Source organism: Epinephelus lanceolatus, chromosome 19 (genome assembly GCF_041903045.1).
Source record: "Epinephelus lanceolatus isolate andai-2023 chromosome 19, ASM4190304v1, whole genome shotgun sequence".
Taxonomy (NCBI): domain Eukaryota; kingdom Metazoa; phylum Chordata; class Actinopteri; order Perciformes; family Serranidae; genus Epinephelus; species Epinephelus lanceolatus.
Window position 1 is genome coordinate 21371589 of NC_135752.1, and position 23140 is coordinate 21394728.

General features: G+C 40.6%; 1 protein-coding gene across 1 annotated transcript in view; it reads right to left on the bottom strand.

The window, feature by feature from the left end:
- Positions 1 to 1063: 1063 nt before the first annotated feature.
- sppl3 (signal peptide peptidase 3) overlaps positions 1064 to 23140 on the bottom strand; it is a 39391-nt gene continuing 17314 nt past the window's right edge. The window contains exons 2-11 of the mRNA XM_033647247.2: positions 21092 to 21169; positions 17293 to 17384; positions 17047 to 17166; positions 15825 to 15903; positions 14091 to 14203; positions 10434 to 10540; positions 5303 to 5466; positions 2559 to 2749; positions 2269 to 2378; positions 1064 to 1524 (exon numbers count right to left, since the gene is read on the bottom strand). Of these exons, the coding sequence (XP_033503138.2) occupies positions 1453 to 1524; positions 2269 to 2378; positions 2559 to 2749; positions 5303 to 5466; positions 10434 to 10540; positions 14091 to 14203; positions 15825 to 15903; positions 17047 to 17166; positions 17293 to 17384; positions 21092 to 21169 (1126 nt within the window). The 3' untranslated portion in view covers positions 1064 to 1452. The remainder of the gene's footprint in view (positions 1525 to 2268; positions 2379 to 2558; positions 2750 to 5302; positions 5467 to 10433; positions 10541 to 14090; positions 14204 to 15824; positions 15904 to 17046; positions 17167 to 17292; positions 17385 to 21091; positions 21170 to 23140) is intronic.

Here is a 23140-nt window from a genome sequence, read left to right on the forward strand (position 1 = left end):
CAGAGAGACTGATAAAAAGAAAAATTGACCCCTGTTGAGTTTTTTGTTATTTTTTTTTCTTTACAAGTTAGACACAAACTGTTTCCATCAGATGCCATGTGTTTGACACCGTTTGATCCAACACGCCCAGCTCAATGGAAACCTGACTATTGTCACTGGTTTTTAACATGTTCATGATTTCAAATTAAAACCAAGTAAAACAACCGTTCACTCGTCTGATTCGCTCACACAAACACGCACGCACGCACACCAACACTAGAGCAGGAAACTAACTTTTTCGTCAACCAGCCACCGATGCAGATGTTTTGTTTTTCTTTTCTTCCCAACGATCCATCAGCTACATTTCTATCACACACACCAACAAACTGTAGAAAACAACCTCTAAATGATGGATGCTCGCCAGTCGACTTGACACGACTAGCAGCCAAAGTTCGCCAAAATTCGGCTGTCGGCTGGCGTCAGTTTCCCACCCTATTCAACATGCTCCCCAACACAAATACAAACTGAAGATACCGCAAATACACATATATACAAATAGAAGCGGCCCCTCAAACGCCGGGGGCAGCTTAACAATTTATAATGCATCATTTCTGTATATGCCAAGAATAAAACTTTTCTAAATAAAATACATAGTTATCTGTGAGGGTGGGGAATGGGGACAGCAGATGAACAGAGAGGAGTGTCAGAGGAGGGCGGGAGCGCTGGGAAGAAACCATTGTGGTGGGATGATGGGACAGATGGAGAAAGCGGGGAAGGAGGAGACGGATGGAGGGGGAAGACTCTTCTCCTTTATTGTGTCGCTGCTCCCGGGAACTGTCCTGTGCCACTGCAACACTCCACCTCTTCTCCGTTTGTTTTAAATCGTTCCATAATAATAATATTAATAATAATAATAATGACCACGACAATGCTAAAAAAATATATATAAACCCCAGCCATGTCTCACAACCCTAAGTCCACAAAAAGGGGGGAGGCCTGGCCCTCGAGTTCATCTGAGTCGGTGACAAACAGAGATGCAGAGAAAATCAAAGACGCAGAGAAAGAAGGAAAACGCAGCGAGAAGAGGCCTGACGAATGGAACGAGCCATGGGGGGGGAGAGTAACAAATGAGACTAACTATAGAAGAGAGAAAAAGGAAAAAAGAGAGGGAGGGGTGGGGTGGGGGGGCTGAACAAAAACAGCATAGGCAGGATGTGCTGTAATGAAGAGGAAATAAACAGAAAAGAGGAAGCGGAGATGAAGCGGGAGGATGTAGGGACCAAAGATGAGTCGTGTTGGGGCGTTGTGATCCACACACTGGTGTCCTTCTGAGGGTTTTCACAGAAGATTGGCGGAAAGCATGAACAAGTGATGACAACATGGCCTCACTGTGAGTGCGCCCTCTCTCCTTCCCTCTAATTAAGGTAAAGGATCCGCAGTCCTCCCCGCACTGGTCGTTTATCCCAGGGTGCATCATACCTCCAGGAAGCGGGAGCTGCTGGTCTTGGTGTGGAAGGGCTCGGACCACATGCGCCGCAAATCCCCCTGTGGGACACAGACAGCGTGGACACGAGTCATGACTCAGATGTTTCCTGATGTATCTTCACCGAGAGGGTCAGCCAAGAAAACTTGTGCTCCACTTCTTTATTAAACTTAAAATAACAAACTCATTTACATGCCTGTTCCACGTGACCCCTAACTGTGTTTTTAGCTTTTGTTTTTAATTCTGTGAATAATTATTCTGCAAACAATAGGTCAGTGATGACTGGCTGTCTAGTGACTCTACCACCTGATCTAAAAATAGAGGAAGAAAAGGCTAAGTGTGAGATCAGTAAGTAATGACACGCATACAAGTATGAGCCACTTCTTGTAGCAGAGGTGTACTGTTAACCTGTCTGATAATTCATCTCCTTTGTTTTGAATTTTACAATTTACAATCACGATTACAACCATTTTACTACATGAAACATTCTGGCAACTTCAGAAAAAAACTCATGTGCACTTCAACAAGATGTGTTGCCATTAATAGAGCATATGTGTGAATTACATAACTTCTGTCAAATAAAAATAGGCTGCACTGTGTGGAAAATACAGAGTGGAATCCAGCAGTAATATGTATCCCTCTCGTTTGCAAAGCACAGTAAAGGTGTCCTTTGCATTTCCCTCTTACAAGGGTTCAATTTTTCTTTACTATTGTAAAGTTCAAGCAAACTGCTGAATTCTGCAAAACTGCCACTGCTGAACTTTCAGCTCTTGTAAATAAGTGACTGCTGCTGTTCTGTCCTTTACCTTCAGGTAGGCCATAGTGAGCAGAGGCAGCAGGGTGAAGGGCACCAGGTAGAGCAGAGCGGGCTGAGCAGCACGATGGATCCTGGAGGCCACAGTGGCAGTCAGCAGACCTGAAGGCAGAGTCAAATCATTGTCGATACTTGAGATTTAAAGTTAGCTTTCCAAAAGATTATTCTTTGAAGTTAAACACCAAAATAAGGGCACCCAAACAACTATCACCTCCAAACATACACTGAAACAATAACACCCTTGACCTTTCACATCCATCCGTCCATCGATTGCTTGCTTACCCACAAAGTATCCGATGAGAGTGCAGTGGAAATAGGAGACGCGCTGCATGCGTCCGGACATGTTACCAGGCCCTGGGACTTCCCCATTTGCTTGCTTCTTATAGTTGTCGTAGCGCAGGACGAAGCATAACAGCAGCCCCGGCATCACGATGTCTCCTATTCCCAGCATCGAGAAGTGACTTCCTGTGGAGCTGCACGGACGGGGAAGCGGTAGGAATACATTTAGAATGGCAAAAAACAGAAACATTAGGTCACAGTTCGAAGCAATTTACATGACAGAGTTGTGTGTAATAACTGTATAATATTTGAATTTCATCTCTTCTTTCTGTACGCAAATGTAGGTTCTGACTAGGGATGTTATGTGAATCAATCCTTCAATTCTCAAGACGTGATGGTATTTGTTTTTTTCCAGCACTGGAGGTACTGGGGATGCAGTTCTTCAGAACCTAATGGGCAGCATGTATGCCTACAAGTATTCTAGTCTGCCATTAAAAGCCAAATGAAGAAGAAGAGCAGCTATCAGCAGGGAAGAACAACAGTAACAGGAAAAAGACCACGAGAGGGGCAGCTGCAGCGAAAGCTTCGCCTTAACTCGTCAAAAATAAAAACACTTTTTCCTTGAGGTCGGCGTATTAAAGGGATAGTTCAATATTTTGGCAAATTCGCCTATTGCCGTAATCCCTATAGTCACACGAGTATGTACATTACCTTTAATTGTCAGTGCGTGCTGTTCTGAGATCGGTGGGGCAGAGCTGCCTGCTGAAATGGAGGTAAATGGTACAGGTCCCTCTCTCCCTCAAAACTAATCAAATACACCATCAAATGACTCCAAAACTCTCTAGTGGACAACACATGGCTTGTGCATTCCCCACGCTATGAAATAATAATGTATAATTAAGTAACATTACGACACATGAAGCAAATACTCGGAACTACTTTCTTGAGTAAACCACTGGGCGGAGTGACACAGTGCACAGCTGAGACAGTGCCGTAGTTATTGCTTGTAGCCATTTGCGGTATTGTCAGCTGGACACCAGAAGGTTTGAGGAAAGTTTACAAGTGTTTTTGTAAATCATGGTTTACACATGCATTGTAAAAGGTTGCAGTAACAAGCTGAAGACGTGGAGCAAATTTAAGTTTCACGTAGTACCAACCAGTAATACGGACAGGATGAAACAATGGCTATTTGTGCTGGACATCGACCCCAACACGCCTGTGGAAATGGTTCGAAAAATGTTTGTGCGCTCCTGCCATTTTTTACCGGAGGACTATGCTGAAAGGATGGAGCTCAGAAGCTCAGGAATGGTTCAAGCGCTTTTCTTTAAAGATACTGTCATACCATCTGTCGGCATCACAAAACGAGCAGACGTGGTAAGTGATTGCTATGTATTTTGCTCAGCTAAATATGTTGTTGTGGTTATGTTATGGATAAGTGCTTGCCCAGAGCATATAGTAAAGTGACTGGCATTACTTCTCATTGTTGGGAATAAACAGACTGCTAGGGAACATTTTATGTTGTTGTTCCTTCAGGAGTTGTGGTGATTTATGAGTGTGAAGTTAGCATGTTCTCCCCGTGTTCCGGTGATTATTTTGAGGCGTACTCTATATTTATATTGCACAGGTGTACCTAATAAAGTGGCCAATAAGCCCCACATTTACACCACTGGCTCTGGGTCTCCCCTCAGCCCCTGGTTGCTCAGCAGCCTCAACCTCTCTTCTTGCTCTCTCTTCTTCCAAAACCTGTAACTCTTCCTCTGTATATTCTGGCTTCTTCTCAACAAACTTGTTGTTTTGATGACGGGAGTAACTGCACTAAACATACGCTGTTTGAAATCACTCCGCCCAGCAAGTACTGTATGTCTGGAATGTAGTTCCGGCTCTGCATTTGGCTTCAAAACAACTCTGTCTCGTAATATTACATTATTATTTCATAGCATGGTGAATGTGTAAGCTACAAGTTGTCCACAAGAGCGTTTTGGAGTCATCTGATGGTGTATTTGATGAGTTTTGAGGGAGAGAGGGACCTGTACCGTTCACCTCCATTTCAGCGGGCAGCTCTGCCCCACTGATCTCAGAACAGCACGCACTGACAATTAAAGGTAATGTACCTACTCATATGACTATAGGGATTACGGCAATAGGCGAACTTGCCAAAATGTCGAACTATCCCTTTAAGCTACAAACAGCAGCAGTGTGACGAGGCACTGAGCATCTTTTCTGCGCTGACTGCTGCAAGTTTGGCTTTTTATTCCTGGTCATCAAGAGCTGAAAAATGTTCAAACATTGGGTAAAGCACTGCGCTCATCACCGTCACTTTTTACCCAGCTATCCTATCACAGTGGAGGAAGGGCAGGACAAATAGTCTGCCACAAAAACCAATCGTCACATAATACATGTACAGGTGTTGAAAAGCAACAATGAAGGAGAAATTTGTTACCATACCGCAGGCTATATATCACTGTTTCCTCTAGTAGTGCGCATTTTAGATGAATCATCAGGGATTATTAATAAAATTAAAATAAAATCTAATTTAAATGTTTTTAATAAAAGAGTCTTTGTACATAGGATTTATTCTTTTGTTTCTGTTTTTTTGCTATCATAAAAGCCTAACCCTGACCAGATGTCAAATCTGAACAGAAGTGTACAGCTATGCCTTCTGCCCTGTGAGGCTGTGATGTTCATCACGGTCGAAAATAAAACTTATGGATTGTTTCCCCCCTCTCCCGTAGTTCCATCAGTCTTACCTGGGAAAGACCAGTTTGCCAGGTAAGGAGAGACGGGGGACGTCGCGTCCCATCCCCGGCCCCAAGTGAAGCTTCCTGGACAGAACGTCTATGGGATTTTCAGCAGGTTGAGTGGCAACTTTGACCATCACATTACTATTGAAGATATAGGCTGAGAAGAACACCTGGAGAGACAGAGGAGGAATTAAGTTGGTGATGTTGACAAATTCTTATCTCACTTTCCCGGAGCCAAGCAGTGTTGGGGGTAATGCTTTGCAGTAATATATTACTTTTTGGCAGTAACAAAGTAATATAACGTGTTACCAACAGGATTTCGGATAAGATTATTACATTTACAGTGTCATGTAACGCGTTACCACCTGAAATAAACTATTTATTGTTTTCATTTTTCATTTCTCCACAATGATCCACACTGCTCCACTTCCATCAGTGCGCCACCAGAGAAAACACATCCCCCGAAGGTTGTTGTGTGTTATCGTGTCATTCATTATATGCTACATTATAGAAGGGTTCCAGTGATCATGTGCGCTATCATGTTATATACCTAAGCCGTATCCTATTCTGCTTTTGCATCCTAAGGTTGCCTGAAAGCAGCGGGGATAAAGAGTTGGCCACTGGTTTGTTTTTCACTTGTCCCGGTGACAGACATATATAGATGATGTTACTACATACATGTTGGATGTTTCACTTCACATACCCTACAACTGCAGAGCAACGCCAGCCTGTTCTTACGCATAACTCTCTCCGGTGCTGTTACAGCTGTCCAGCACACCAGGAGCCGACAGGTGGGTCCTCCAGCAAGTGTATTCATTTGTGCTCATCATAATGATATACTCGTACGCCATTCTTGTTCTGCTAACCTCAATATTTGTTTACTGTGTTTCATATTATAGGCGAACACATACCCTCTGCCTGACCCTCCCTGCGCCCAAGGCTATCCATGTATTTTAAACGGTCTAGGCTATTTAAATGTTCTGTATCATCATACTGAAGTGGTAACCACTGTGTGTGAATGCATGACTGGGTCAGACCTGCAGCACTGGATTTGAAATGAACAGTAATAAACTGGAGCCTCTGAGCTTTGATTATGTGCTATGAAACATGATCCTCATCCATTTAAAATGCCTGTTAGTTCTTCTGGGGTCGTTTTGGTGAATGTAACATAAAAGTAATGTAATAAGTAACTTATTACTCTTCACAGAGAGTTGTGTTGTAAAATTACTTATGACTTTTAAATGTAGGTAACTTGTAATGTGTAATATAGTACATTTTGAGAGTAACTTGCCAACACTGGAGCCCAGTGATGTCTTATTACTTATTCTGTCTGACCAACTATCATAAATCTCATTCAGTTTATGATCATATAAAGATGCTCATTTTGGGAAGCTGTAACCAGTTTGGTATTTGGATAACTTGATTAAATAATCATCAGAGTGGTCGGAGACCAATTAACTGCAAAACAAAAGCAAGCATTACGTAATCCAGTATTCCTCGTGTATAAGATATAAAGCGATATTTCTACACTGGGATCTTCTTACTGGAACAACCTGCTCCTGCATCATAAACAAAGCAGGATGTGTTGATGGTTCACCTTCGAGGGAGCAAATCTGAATCATGGGTATGCAGCTTGCCCGTAGCTTTATGTAGTTATTTGCTTGTTTCCATTGGTTTGTGTGTTTTTATGTTGTTTCCATTGAGGACCATTTTGGAAAGAAGTGTTTCAGTAAAGCTTTTAAGTGCTATTCTCTGAGATTTCCATGTCATGATACTCCTTTGAGTTGATGCACTCTTTTAAATTCCTAATAAAAATCAAATAAAATCAACACTTACTTTTCTACTGATAGTTTCAGCTCTAGACTAAAAACGTGTGAATGTTCTGCTGCCTGATTTATGACCAAGTAAACTCAATCACTGCTTTACACAACTTCTCAACACAGGTGAGATTAATTCATCCAATTCATCTAACGTTTGTCTCTTCTAACATTATTGTGAACATAAATGGCCAGTGGGGAAATAACAATACTGAAGGCAGTTGTGTGCTGGCAGGTTGCTAGGCACCCGACACGGTAAAGATGAGAGCGATGCAGTAAATGTACTCTCTGGCAGGAACATCAGCACAGGCAGTTTGTTGTGCAGTGTCAGTTATGATTTGTTCTGTCTGTGTTTAGTTTATCTGCAGAACACTGTGTTTGCTCTGTTTTAACACTAGATGGGGAATTTCTTTGAGAAAAGATCTGATAAAACCTGAGAGAGTAGAAATTAAACATTTCTCCTGAGCAGTATTTTTTTTAATGACAATGTTACTCATCTTTAATCCTCTCTAAGAACTAATGGCACCTATTTAAACAAATGTATTATTAGCTGAATGATAACACATCTAAAGCAGCCAGGTGCTCATGGATCCCCTGAGCTCTACTATCCTCAGATTGTACATCATTCATTAATTTGTTCAGCGGCTTCATCAAAGGTTTACTATGCCGGATAGTCAGTTACTGTGTGTAAACACCTTCGCCAGCGAAAGTTAAACTCTTAGTTTGATGTTACACCTTGTTATATTTGCATTTTTTTGGGCACTGTGTCTCTTGGATTGCCTTTTTACAATGCCCCAATCTCACCTGAGCGCTATGGGGATACACACCCATAAACGACCCAAACACAGAAAATAAGAGGAAAATAAGAACATATAAGAAGTGGATAGATAAATACACCGCCACACACATAAAGTGGGTCATAAGTGATGATTGACAGGGATTACTTCTGAGAATAACTTTTACACGGTTCCTCTCACAGATTGCGGGTGGAAATGAGGATGTGGAGCTGTACACTGCCAGAACAACTAGCGTGTTGCTGTAAGACTGATACAAAATGAAGTACATATACTTGTGTGCCCGCTTACACAGGACATCTGTGCGTAATATGGACATGACTCAGTGTCAGAAATTAGCAAGGGCCACGGGCCATTTGGCCCGCAATTTATCCAAGAATGCCCCCAAAAGCCATGTTCCGGGGGCCAAATTTGCCCCCAAGTTTTTTGAAACAACTATATGTATTTATATTTTTAACAGTATTACAATCTGACATTGAAGTATAATTTTATTTTCATTAAATTAATTTACCGTCACGTCTACAACTCATTTTCCAGACATAATCAACGAGATTGCACTGATTACATGAGAGTAATCTGACAGAGAAGGGGAGGGGGCTTTGCTGTACCATAAGTTTAAATTAACCATTTCTTGGGTGATCTGTGTCTACACAATGAAAAATTAATGAAAAATTAAGGTAGAATGAATGTTAAATTTTAAATTAACTTACTTCCAGGATGGCATCTAAGGAATTTATAGTAATTTGGCCTTTTTAACAGTAAAAGTAACTGTAATGTGGTGAAACATTAGTACTGCTATCAGTAGATTAATGGTTAAATCATCACATTTAAACTGGTTGAATTATAGGAAATCTGAGTGATATTTTGCAACCATAACTTTATGTAACCCATTATTTATTTCATTTATAGTGGTTTCTACTGAAGAGTGAAGACACTATCTTAGTTGGTTTTGCTTTTCATGTGCTTATTGTTAGAACATAATTACAATTTTTTGATGGCCCCCAAACATTTTGAAAATGCCCCCATTTTTTAGACCGTGGGGGCCAAAATTGCCCCCAAAATATTTTGTTAATTTCATACCCTGATATGACTCCACTGAACTGAGTTCACTCTTCGTAGACACTGATAAAATAATATTAGGGGCCGTAACCATGTTGCGTTTTTTGCGCCCTCAGATTAATTGTTTTCAATGTAGACATGCAGCAGGTGCACTCAAATGCCAGAGCAACGGCAGAGCGGCACGCACGCGTTCTTAAGCGTCCCTTTTTCAGGGCGTGCTAAGATAAACTGAGTTCAACTTTTCGAACGCAGCAGCCCACACCACATGTCATTTGACTAGGAAAAAACAATCACAGCCGACAGATATCTTTCCCTTCTTACGTAAATATCAGTCTGTGGTAAATATGAAAAAGTTGATCATGTTAGTGCAGGGCTACCCAGAGCTTAACATCTGTCCCACAGACGACGATATGCCTACACACTTATAATCTGCGCCTGGAAGAAGATCAGCTCTGCACTCAGGATTTCAGGTAAATAGGCTGTGATACCGTGCCTGTTAATGTTGCCTTGCAACTTTAGACGCGACCTGCCGCCACGCTCTTGAAAGCTGGCCCAAAAAAGGCACAAAAGTAGCACCCAGCGCCCGACATCACGTTTTCCAGGCGGTTAAAGACACGGCATGTGTAAAACCCTTTAGTCATGTTATATGCATGTCTTGCGGTACTGGAGCACCAGCAGGCCTCTACTGAATGATGGGACTCTATCTTGCTTGTTGTAATACCCCGTAATGTTTTTACAAATGCATATATCTTACATATGATTTTTGTATATTGTTTGAATCCAAATATTTCTTTTGTTTGTGTATAAATAAAAGAACTAACTATGAGTCTATACATTATCTTTTAGGAAAATCCTGTATCTGTATCTATCCTGTACCTTTAAATGACATTTAAACAACTCAAATAAAATCATGACTTTCTCCTTCTGTCACTCACTAAACCACTGATGCACATCCTCATATCAGAATTACCAGTCATGATGCTGGTTGCCCTGGACTTTGGTGACATTTTAGCTGTTCAGTGGCCATTGCTTTTGTGTTCTGTGTTTTGTACTCAGCGCAGGTGCTGATCAAATGTAGGGAACGATGCCAGGTATGGCAAATAAATCACACCTAAATTGAACAGAGCCAGAAAAAGAAAGCTGGACGTTAATGTTTTTTAATTTCTCAGAGGAAATCCTAATTTTGGACACCTGCTGTCCTTTGTCGCATGCTCGCCTTCCTCTTCACCAGTTATCTTGTTCATTTCTGTAATGAAGGTTGAAATATGTAGATAGCATTCTTGTGTGTTTAGTCATCATTGCTTACTACTCAAATCTAACTGGCAGGGAGGTATTTGCTTGTATATGTTTAGGAATACTTATACGTGCCTTTTATGCTGCATTATTACTATTTATTGTCATTACTGAGGCAGGGGCTTGCACTTCAGCTGTGATGGGGGTGAAGTTGTGAATAAGAGCATGTCTTACCCAGAACACGTCATAAATGAGCAGTCCTGACAGCAGCAGGCACGACACCTTCAGACTGGGAAGCCGCACAAAGGCTATCATGGCGACACACAAGCCCATGGCTAAAGCTGCGGGGAGGAAGAGCACAAGATATTTAGAAAGACAGTTCCACCTCTCAGTGCAAATGAGCTGAAACAGCAACATGGTAACTGATTATAGCAGGTTTATTTAAGCAACATTAATTACTGTGCACAGAGGCCTAATTAATTACTCAGACTATTCTGGTGACATTCATGTCCTAATTCACTTTGGAGTGCAAGAGGTACGACCTGGTGAGACGCAAGATGGTGCTGAGATTAAACACTGGAGCATGTCAGGGTTTTCATGCATGGAAGAATTGTGTTTATTAAAATGGCAACATTTCACATGCTGCAAGTGGTTTGTATACTGTGGCATTTATTCTAAGCACATATAATGGTGAGAGGAGCCCAGAGGGGCACTGCCGCATTATTTTACACACACAGACACACATTGTACACACAGAATGTCAAGCTTGTGTGCAAACTTTTTTCAAATGTTGTGAAGCTTTAATCAGATTTTGATTTGTGGGATCATTTTCCAATTCAATGCTTTTATCTGCGCATGTGCGTTTCTACTTCTGATGATGAAGTGTTACCATTTGTGTCAGGGCTGCATTGTTCACATTACTGACGAAGACTGCCAGTAATGTGTTTCAAATTACCGAAGTCAACTGGGTCAAATAAAAGAAGAGCACACGCCCACGGACTTTTCTCTGCTTTGTCAGTGCTTCACTGAGATTCCAGTTTTGATCAAGACCATTTAGCTTCAATGCCAGTTCATACAGCAGCTGACTGACATCCAGGGTCTGAAATTAGCACCAACCACTTGCCAAATGAAGGTTAATGGTTGGCAGGAGTGTGTGAAATTGTCAAGCCTAGGGTTGGGAATTGATGCCATTACAGATTCTGCTTATCAGTGTGATTCTATCGATTTTCTTAACGATTGCCTATCAATTTACTGTTTGGAAAAACAGTAGGCTTACACAGGTTTTCAACGTCAACCCAACTGTTTTATTATCTCCGAGTCTGAACACATCTCTGCTAAACCTTCCTGCATGGCGCTAATGTTATTATTATCGGATATTTATCCTCATTAACGACGTGCTGCTCGGTTGGGAAGCAGTGGCACTTGTGCGTAGAGCATCAGACACATGGCATTCCTGGAACATAAGTCCATGTCGCATAGAACAATGTTTAAGCATATCTACTTGAAATGATAATTTTACAGACATGACAAGCAGCACCAGTGTCATCTTTTTTTTTTTTTGCAAAATGAAGTCACATTCTGAACCATTTCTTCCTCTCCGCTAGGGGTGTAACGATACATTGATCCACATCGATACATCGATTCACTGAATAACGATCCGATTACATCGATCTAAAATGAAAACATCGATCCATCTTAAAGATACACATTTATTTTGAAATTCACATAGCACGTCTGTGTCACCATTTCTGGGCAAGTGCGCCTTCGCTCAAACAACAGAGCTCAGAAATAAAATGGTCAAATCATATTCTAGTTGTTTTTGTGAGTTGATGTAAATGATTGTGTTAGATGGGCATATGATATCGCGTCATATCGATCGCAGGCTCCTGAATCGAACTGAATCAAAATCGTATCGTGACAGATTTTGTGATATCGGCAAACATCGTATCGTCATCCAAACAAATGGATATAATATCGTATTGTGATGAAGCTGGTGATTTACACCCCTACTCTCCGCCGTGACTCCTTATTGTTGCAAGTTCCCAGAATCAGAGATGCATGAATTTGATGTCACTGCTTGGCAAAGTGCAACTGTCAAAAAAAGCAGGCCCACATAAGCTTGGACACATACGATTCTGATGGATCAGACAATTTGGAGCCACTTCTCAACTAGAACTGGTTCTCGATTACTGTCCCTAGTCAGGCCAACTGCCATTTAGGTGGGCAGGGAAGACCCACAACAAACATGTTTAGTAAGATTAGCGCAAAACTGATACACGTTTGAATGGAGCTCGTAACTGCTATATAAAAGGTAGCACTATTGACCATAAGGACCTTATTTGTTGTGATTGAGAGTCAAAGTTCACGAAATTTTAACCAATAACCATCAATAAAACAACACACACATACAAACGTCCACATGGCATACTGGTGTAGGCGATTGAAGCAGTAGAGAAATTAGCAGTGAAGTTGTCAAGTGGTCGTAAATGTACAGTGCAGGTTTCATTTTGTCCACCAATAAACATTGCAGCTCCTCATGACCCAAGTAACGTTCCTGTGTCTTGCCTCCTAGCATAGACTGATGCGTTTGTGTGTGTGTATATGTCCTTGTGTACAGTACCAGTCCACCCCTGAAAAATATGGCTTTCCTGAAATGTGTATAATTTGAACACTGGAATTTACCAGTGTTGGAGGAAGTACTCAAATCTTTTACTTTAAGAGGAACTACCTGCGTTTTCAAAATGCATACATGTTATTCCTGTGATCTAAGACAGTCCAAAACTATAAGTAAACATAAAGTCTCTTTCAACTCCAAAAGCTAGAGAGCTAAAAATCAAATCTGTGATGTTATCGAGTATGAATGCTAGAGCTGCTTAATAGACAATGAAATGGGGAAAGATGACACTGAGAGCAAGATTTCTTTCAACTTGTAATAGAGTATATAAGTAAAAGTACCCATTATACAGAAGGGCCCATTATATGTATTTTTGGATTATAATTAGTAATGCATTAATGTCGTCATCACTTCAATGTTGCAGCTGGTAAAGATAGAGCTCTTTTTAAATCCCCTATATACTGCTGTATAGTTTAATCTGTAACAATGAATCATCATTTATAAGTTGGTTTCATATTTAGGATTAATACTCTGAATCTGCAAACTAATGGCTAAAGCTTTAAACTAAATGTAGCAGAGCAAAAATATAATATTCGTCACCAAAATATAGTGGAGAAGAGACATAAAATACTGCACTATGACAACACTCAAAAAAACACGTCAAGGTTGTGAGGTCAGTGCCTGAGAAAATGCACTTAGTTACATTACCCCACTGACCCAAATGCTATTCCTTAATTTAACACAGATTTCAAAACAGCAGACGACATTTCTGAGCAGCAGACAAAAACAAAAACTGCCTGCCACAGTGGTAGGCAGTGAAAAAAGTTATTTCAGAGCCTGCTAACATCAGTGTGTTCTTCCTGCATTAGCATGCATCACACTGCAGTGAGAGCCTGAAAATAGTGTTGCTAAAAACTTGATGTTGTATGAGTCATGATGTCAAGTTCCTTCTTCTCCAGCAGATCATAGAAACTGTCCAGACTCTTGCCCTTTACTGAAGACTGAGATGGCTCAATTTATTTTTACTACTCCACAGAATCAAAGTTAGCAGCTATGCTTACAAAACTTCTCCTCACACAGTTTATTCATAGTAATTAATGTGAACCACAAACCACTGTGCAGTTCAGAGAAATGTCACTAATCTTGGATCCTCACAGTGCACAACCTACTGCAGAACTATTTTCTCGGAACCTTGGGGGAAAGAAATCTTTCTGATGTCTACTGGATTCAAGTGAATGGAAACACTGACACAACAGTCATGACAGAGAGAGACGCACCGTCCATGAGGAGCCAGTGTCCGGTCAGCACCCAGATGAGCACCAACATAACAGAGAGGGAGAAGGACAGGAGCTCAGCCAGAGTGAAACGCCCACAGCAGCCAAAGGAAATCCTGCAATAAGACAAATGAGAGACACTTTGACTTAATCACACAGAACTCAGATAATAAAACATAACAAAGGTAAGGAGAGACGTCACAGTCTGTCCCTGGCTAGAGCTGCAACTAACAATTACTATCATTGTCCATTAATCGATTTGTCATTTGATTGATTGAAAAATATCAATCAGTGTTCCCCAAAGTTCAAGATGACGTCCTCAAAAGTCTTGTTTGGTCCACAACCTATAAATATTGACTTTAATGTCATAGAGGAGAAAAGAAACCAGACAATTTTCACATTTGAAAAGCTGGAATCAGAAAATTTTGACTTTTTTTTTCTTAAAAAATACCTAAACCATTCAATCAATTATCAAATTAGATGGCTATTAATTTAATAATTGACAACTAACTGCTTTATCTCTGGCCCTAAGTGGAGCTTTCTGGACAGAACATCTTTGTTATTTTCAGCCTAGGAAAATGTGATTTACAGGATGATATATTTTACCACAGAGTAGTGTTAACATACTTAACGATGAGCAAAGCACTACTTCGGTAAGAGGGCATGATGTGTGGGTGAGGGGGTGGAGAGCCGGTGAAGATGACAGGGTGTCTACAGGTATCAGACAGTTCAATTTAGGACAGATTTTTGAAGCGTCACAGGCAAATAGTAAATATGTGGTCTTGTGCAGAGGTAAGTGTTATGTAGGAATAGGGTTATTACAGATAAAAGCTTCACTCAATTTAACAAAAAGAAATTAAAAAAATGGACAAATTAAATTTGAAAGAATGTTTGTAATAGTTAAGACCTCACAAATTAAATTTTAATACCATTTAATGACTTCTAAAGCCTTATTGTTGTAACATTGAATTCAACACATTTTAAGACTCTGTAAGGACCTGCAGACACCCTGGATGATAAAACGTTTGGCTCGTAATTCATAAAAATGACTTATCCTGTAGATGTCAGCTTGCTAATGCTGGCTAAACTGTTATTGTTACAACTAAACAAACAAAGTGCAGACGTTTTCTGGAGTTTTTGTTTTGTTATCAAACAGCTTCAGGTGCATTACCACCTTCTTCCGGACTGGAGTCATGCTGATCCTGTTTTGCATGTAGCCCGGAAGAAAGGGGCTAAGTGTAAAGGAAAATGTCTGTGTGCTAAATACAGCCTGAGCAGTCTTTATTTGTGAAACTGTTAACATAAACAAAATAACAACAACCTAAACACTGAGCAGAAAAAGGTTTTGGGTTGCAGGTTATCACCAGCAGATGGAAGTCTCTAAATCTGTAACTACAGAAGAGGTGTTTATATTGGTTATTGAGTAGGTGGGCTGTGTTGTTGGTGATTCCTCGCACTTTAGATGTCCAGACATCTGAGCCCAGAGGCTATTAAAATTATTTGTATCCAGTCAGTGAAAAAACAAATGTTAGAGGGCTAGTTCGCCTGAAATAACAAAATATATTTCCCACTCGCTCCCAGTAGTGTTAAACCTTGCAGACAGTTTCAGTTCTAATTGACAAGAAGCTGATTTAGGAATATGCTGAAGCACAGAGCTCTATAAATATGTATCAAAGACACACAAAACAGACAACAGATGTGATTTAAAGAGACACAGAATCCACATGGTTTCCTTACTTGTTCTGTGGGGAGCAGGGTCTGGTCAGATACTGGCACATTGGCAACAAGAGGAATGCAAATGCAATTGTTGCAAGAACTGAGGAGAAGAACAGAGCACAGCAGTGAAACCAGAGGCCTAACACACCTAGACTGTTTAGCACTCCGTTAACTTGGACAGGGATAAAAATAATTTAATCTTGCAGCTTTTCTAGACTTTTAAAATGTTCATGGACTGAATGGATCAATGGATCAAATAAAAAAAAAAGTATCCACTGATTTACAGACATCTCTTAAACAACGTAAGTCTATGGGAGAAGTATTTTTGGGCCCCACCGCATCACATAACGGACCCGGTCATAATTGTACATTTGCCCACTATGTTAAATTGGCTTTAAAGCTCAGCACTGTTCCTGCGGGCTTGTTCTCACTCTGCACGCTGGCAAGACTCGGGAGTGAATTACAATGGTTAGAGGCATTGGTGTCAGCAGGTCATTTTGTCAGGGCATGACCCTGGATGTTTTGAGTGTAGGCCTGAAAATAATTTCAAATGTGAGCCAACGTGAAGCTTAACAGAAATGTACCAGAACAGCCTGTCAAAATAAATACAGGTCTCGAAACTAAATCAGTGTGGGGGGTGGTCTGGTGGTCAGTGCTGAGTAGTGGAGAAATGGCAGAACATACACATATTTATTACATCACAATTCACAATTAATTGGAAAAGTAAACAGTTCTTGAGGCACACAATTCTTACAATTCTTTTTTTTAATGATTAAGGCATGCAGTTTGTATGTAAGTAAGGTATCAGAGTGCACAACAAAGCATAAAGAGCTTATTTATATCTATAAGAAATCCCCCCCAGGCCCTCCTACAGAGGTCCAATAGAGCTCCAATGTTTATGTCTTGCATTGTTCTACTGGTCTGATGTTTCCTTTCCACTGACCTACTAAATACATTTGTCAGTGACTTCACTTATGTTGTTTCCAGATCAGTGAAAACTCGGCCAAGGATATGGAATACCATCTATGACTGCATGACGTGCACATGCTACGTATAGATAGGGAGGATGTGGTTAGACTTATATAACTAGCCGGATCAATAAACTCACATGGTGGTGCCTCCTACTACGTTCACATTGGACCCGCTCATGGAATTTAAATGCCTTCCTACAGATTTATGTTTGCCGCCAGGTCTGATTCTACCGCTGTGATGTTTTTGTGTTATGTTGAAGAGCGGCACTCACCTGCAGTGCAGATGGTGAAGACCACCTGTACCGAATCAAAGAAGAAGAACATGACTAGCAGAGACACTGAGGCTCCTATGGGCAGGAACAGGGCCTGTGTGGAGTCTATAGTTTGAATACCTGCGAAACAATCCAAACATCAAAGTGAGGAGGGTTTAAAAAACAAAAAATGGTAAGTGATTACTTGTAAATCCAAGAAAACGTTTTGTCTCTCATATCAGGCTTTGCCATGTATTGAATACGCACTGTTGTTTGTGTTGCTGTTATTGAAAGCCCCCGTTGTCGTGGGGTTGCCGTCTTTATCCTTCTCCTGGTTCTCACAATCCATGTTTAATGACCTGCAAGAAGGAGGGAGGGAAAGACAGAGCAGGAGAGTGTAAACTCAGCATGTAAACTGTTGATATGAGGCTGTGTAGGAGACTTAAAAAACTTATTCTACAGTGAATTAATTAGTGATGACTACGACTCCTGAAAGGTTTGGAAAAAAGCTTTCATGTCTTTTATGCTGAATGTGGAATTTACTTTAATCCCTTTATGAAAAAGTAAGGAAGTTTAAACTGAAATGTTGAATTGATTGCTAAACTTTGCAGAGGGTGGAAGGCCTGTGAACTTAAGCTCAACTGTGGCTTAATACCGAAACCTGAAAAAGTGCCTCATGCAACCCACAAAATATTCTGCTTTCCTTGCTATTTTACTTTCATGTTCATATCTGACATCAACAGTCCCGACCACGGTCATGCATTAGTTAAAATCAAACACGCTGATAAAAATGTTTTTCCCCTTCATTCCCTTTACAGGGTTTGGCCTTTTGCACAGAGGACATTTTGACATGTTACGGTAGGAAAAGCACAATTGAACGATGGCTGGATTGTATGTAGTAGGGCTGGGCGGTATGACCTAAAATTCATATCACGGTATAAATCGAATCCCTTCACGGTAACGGTATATATCGCGGTATAAATTTAAGTGTAAAAGTTATAATAGAAGTGTTTCTGAATGGGTTTTGTAGTCCCTTAGCAAAGCTAAATTGATAAAAAAAAACAACAACAACAAAAGCAAAGATATAATGTATTTTTTAGAGCATTTATTGTGCAGAATGCAGACCTCAAAACTCAAAATTAAAACCCAGTACTCTATGATGCAAAATGTCCCCTGGGATCTATATCAAAAGGTAATTTCCTTCTTTTAGCAAAATCCTAAATGACTGAGTTGTGTTTTTTCCACCTGGACCTTTATGCTCTGCCATTTCTCCTCTAATCATCACGCTGTAACCTGTGACAGGCTGCTATGATACCAGAACTATCACACATTCACATATGGAGTTTTTTGTGGAGCCCCTAGCATCACATAGGTTTACATTACCAAAGGTTTATGACAAACTCTCTTGCCGAAAACCAACTCCCGTGTGCGCACGGCGAGAAAGGAGAGGGAGAGACGCTGCGCTGCTGCCAGAGGAGACACTGAATGAGTTCCCTCTGCGCGGTAAGTCGCTAAAAGAGTCTGAGAAATCCGGGGCTGTTCATAAAACATTAACTCACTCACTCACAAGTTCTCGAGCAACACATGTTGCACGTGCTACGCTAAATAACGGACGTGAACCAGCTCCTCTTGCTCCGCTGTCTCTGTGCTCGCAGCCATTTTCACACTGAGGCAGGTGCGATGACGTCATCGACGATAGGACGGTAGAGCGCAAATCTCTACCGTGGGCCAAATTTATATCATTTCTACCGTCTACCGCATATACCGTGCAGCCCTAGTATGTAGCTGCTTCAGAGTCAGGGTACTGGTATTGTGCATGCTGTCTCACTGTCACTGATGTACAGAGACACTTGAATAGAGTATTAATTTTATTGGTAACACCTGTGCTTGCCTACTATGACAAGTCAAAATGACTGCTGCAAATGGTCTCCTCTCCTGACGGCAACAGCCCCCGACTAGAACGAGCTCAGAGCAGCTTGATGTGATCAGTCGTGACTTCTAAATAATAACTTCAATCCACCCATCAACCATAATGTGCCCCAATTTTTTTGCCCTTTGTATTTTTCTCCTGCCATCCTAATTGGCCTGTAGCATGGAGTAAGGATGGGGTATCATATTGGCAATGTCCTCTCTACGTCTTTCTACTTGAATGATCGATAAGACAGTTTGCATTAATAGCCCACATATTTTTGCAGTTTATCCAAGAGCTGACACCTGATTGATTCTGAATCTTAAATCATAGAAATAACAGATGGATAAGAAAAACACGCCTGCCTCTCAATTCATCATGATTCAAAGTCTATCAAGCCATTTACTTGATTATAGGACTCCACTAAAACAAATGTGTCATGGTCAATATCCTAATGCAACTAAAGCAAAGAAAACACCATTAGATGCAGGAAGACTGGAGATAGTTTTGATGCACTAAATGCACCAAAATCACATTACTCCTATTGCTCACCTGGTACACTTGGACTGTGAAAGGGCCCAACACTTTATTTTTTACTCACATCAACCAAAAAAGGTACATTTCTACCGAGGATGCCACGGTGATGAAATTTTCCCACCAGTTAATAAATTCATGACAACATCGATGATACTAACTACACTGGAGATTTTACAATTAAAGATATTTGTCAATGATGCTCAACATCCATAGAGCACTGTATTAAGTTACTGCTAATGCAAACTGAACATTTCCAACTGCTGCAGCTTCACATTAAAATCATTTAACTGGCGAAAACCGAGTTGCCTTTTATTATGAAGTAGTTACAGTGAATGCAGTGTGTTGGTCAGTGAGATAGGCTGCTATTGCTCAGCAAAAATGCATCTATAAAACCTGAAACGGTCATTTTAAGCATTTTTGAAAGCTAATCAGTTTGAAATATTGCAGAGAGTAAGGGAACAAGGAGGAGCAGCCATATATGGTGAAGCCGATTTGCGTGCTTGTGTTAGAAATTGTCGCTATTAAGCCATGTTTAACATGTAGTTTGGGTGTGTTTTGAATCAACTAAACCTTACAGGACTTCACAGAAACCCTGCTGCGGACAAGTGTTTTGGAGGTGTAACTGCCAAGTGACACAGACACACCACAGCACAAGTCTAAATGCTCACAACGGCGTGAGCTCTACATAAGTTGAGCTCAAAGTACAAATCCTGTTATAGTGAGCTGGCAGATAAAGAGCTGCAGACGAGAAGCTGCACACAACTTCTCAACTTCAAGTTAAATCTAACTTCTGATAGTCTGCTGTGCTTGCTGTTGTTATTGTGCAGAGCACAAACTTTGAACTTATAATTGTAGTGTCCTTCGTCCGACTAGTATTGAGTGGGCACCACACACTGCGTAACGCCAGTAACACTCAGTACATTTACATGCAGCTTGAGAAAATCGAATTATTGGCTTAGTCCGACTGAAGCCGGATTTTTAAATGCATGTGAACAGCTTAATCCAACTGAAATTGGACTATCCGTAGCTCGACTAACACACCTAGATAACTCAATTGAAAATCGAACTATTGCTGCATGTATCCACTTAGTCCAACTGGAGAAGACACGACGTACTCGGTCAGAAATTCAATTTTCTCTTCTACTCAGACAAGACGAGAAGTCCGAATGGACTGATTAGCCGAGCTATGAGCTTAGCTAGAGTAGTAAACGTACACACTGACCACCACAGCAAGCCTAATTTCTATTTGACTGAACCCTGAGGAATGGGTCCATACATCAACTATATGGTAAATGAACATATTTAACAGTTACACATAATCACTACCACAACCAAACCTATATTCTTTAGGTCCTTAAATTCTCGTAGCGTGGGATCCAAAATGAAAACATGTTACTTGACCCTGTGGGGCAAAAGCTTCTGAGAACATACAAGGGCTTTTGTTATGTGGAGCGGCAAAAGTAACAGGCCTATGACGTAGTTTGGAGGAATAACTAGTATTTAAGAGACTATACTTTTGCTTATAGGTCCCTCCTCATGAGGCAAACAAGTCATGCTCTGTAAGTCATTGTCTACTATCCTCTTGACAGCTGAAGTAATAGCTTATTCAGTGGCACTCACCTGAAGCTGCCGTAGACGATGAGAAGGATGGAGATGAGGAAGGTGGAGACCTGGCTGGAGTCAACTAGGGAGTAAGCCCTGAAGAGTGGGGAGAGAAGAATACAAACATGAGACTCTGAGCACAAACGTTACGTAATGAAACTAGCGAAAAGAAAACAATCGACATCACCTTTCAAACAACACTGAAGACAAAAGTACACAGTGATTTTGCTGCTAAACTAAAAACACAGTTTCCATAACAACTGTCTCCACACTGGCATTACATTGATTAACTGTTACAACATGCATTGTTTACTTTACTAGTTGTCACTTCCTTAAACATCATGTCAACAGCAGGAAAGTAAATCAGCCTTAAAATACACAAATGGTATTGTGAAAAGACTCCAAGACTTCAAGCCCCTGATAAAGTGCTGCTTCCTCCTTTTGTTGGTCCTAACTGGAACCTTTTTCACACAGCGAGCTCCCAGTTAGCTGACTGGGCCTCGATATTGCTGATTATCATAATGTGATTTGGCATTTTCGACCAAAACACAATTTATTTTTGAGCATCATAATGCTGATTCATTACAAGGTAAGGTGAGGGAAAAAACATTTGTGGTTTGAGTTCAATCCCCGTCTGATGCGCTCAGACTTCCTGTTATCCTTCAGATCAATAACATTTTTTCAGTATGCAATGTAACGTTTGATAAGCCTCTGTGATCCATTTTGAAAGAGAAAAATCTGTCCCTCTGCCATGTAACCCTGCATGATGCTTTTCCAAGCGTGATAGTGAAGGTGTGAGCCAAAGGACATACTATTGAAGTTAAATATTACAGCATACCGTTGCATGATTACCTCACTGCACATTATTTCTAACAGTGTGTTTCAACTGTGTGATGTTTCTGGACAGAACAGAGTCCTGTGAAGGTGTGATTTTCCAAGACCTGCTCCTGAACCAGAACCACGACATGCAATACTCCTGCCATGCTCACATATGACCAATTACTTCCACAACCTGACCCAGCCCATCCACACAAGATCAGCAACCCGACCTGAAACCACAAATCCTATAATAACCATGCACTATTTAAGTAATTTGATTAGGCAGCACATTTAAAGTGATCATTTTCATACATGTGAAACTGAGATAATATATTTTTAAATCAAGGTAATTCAGGGATACAATTTAAATTAACGTTTTTTGCTTGTTCTCATAATATTGAGCAGTGGGAGACAGAGCCAACACACAAAGTCAGCAATCAGGGGATTAAAACGTTAAAACATTAAGTTAAAGTTGTATTATTCTCATTTTATTTTAATATATTTATCACCCAACACCCGCAATCCGACCCGCATTTTCTTTTTTTACCCAGAACTTAACCTGCAAATAAAATTAAGACAAAATACCACCCGTGAATCAGCTTTTTTGTGGGTCAACCACCAAGTACCTGACCAGATGGAGGATTTTGGGCATAGTATCTTCAGACTTTTTCATTAAATATAGTGCATACATGCTGCTTTATATTGTATAATATGAATTAGAATTTATAATGACTAGTTTTACCTGTGATTAAGTAGCTAAACTAAATGTCCAATATTGCACACTAGCTAAAAGACTTATCAAAAAAGCCCTAAACAAATTTGCCTAATGCAAGTTATTCACTATGGCTTCATTGAATATAGAGACAGTGAGTCAGAGTGGACCTGATTGTTGCAACATCCACCTGAACTTGGAGTTTCAAAAGCTGGGCAGAAAATTCTACCCTGAAATTGTTTAACGTTGCTAAATTGCACAGACATCCCTTCCTCTCTGAATATGGGTGCTTTTCCACTTACTTTATAACCAATTCAGATGTACAAACTATCAGTTCAAAATTACTGTTGCACAGTTCTCGCCATAAGGGTTTTTACCACAATGTTGTGCAAAATAAGACAAATTGAGACAACTATGCCAACTGTAATTTCACTCTATCACTTCAGATGCTGCACTTTGACAATCTTGCATCGATGGCGGCAAATTTATCACCACCACCACCACCACTTTAAATCTCTGCAGACACACAGGTCACA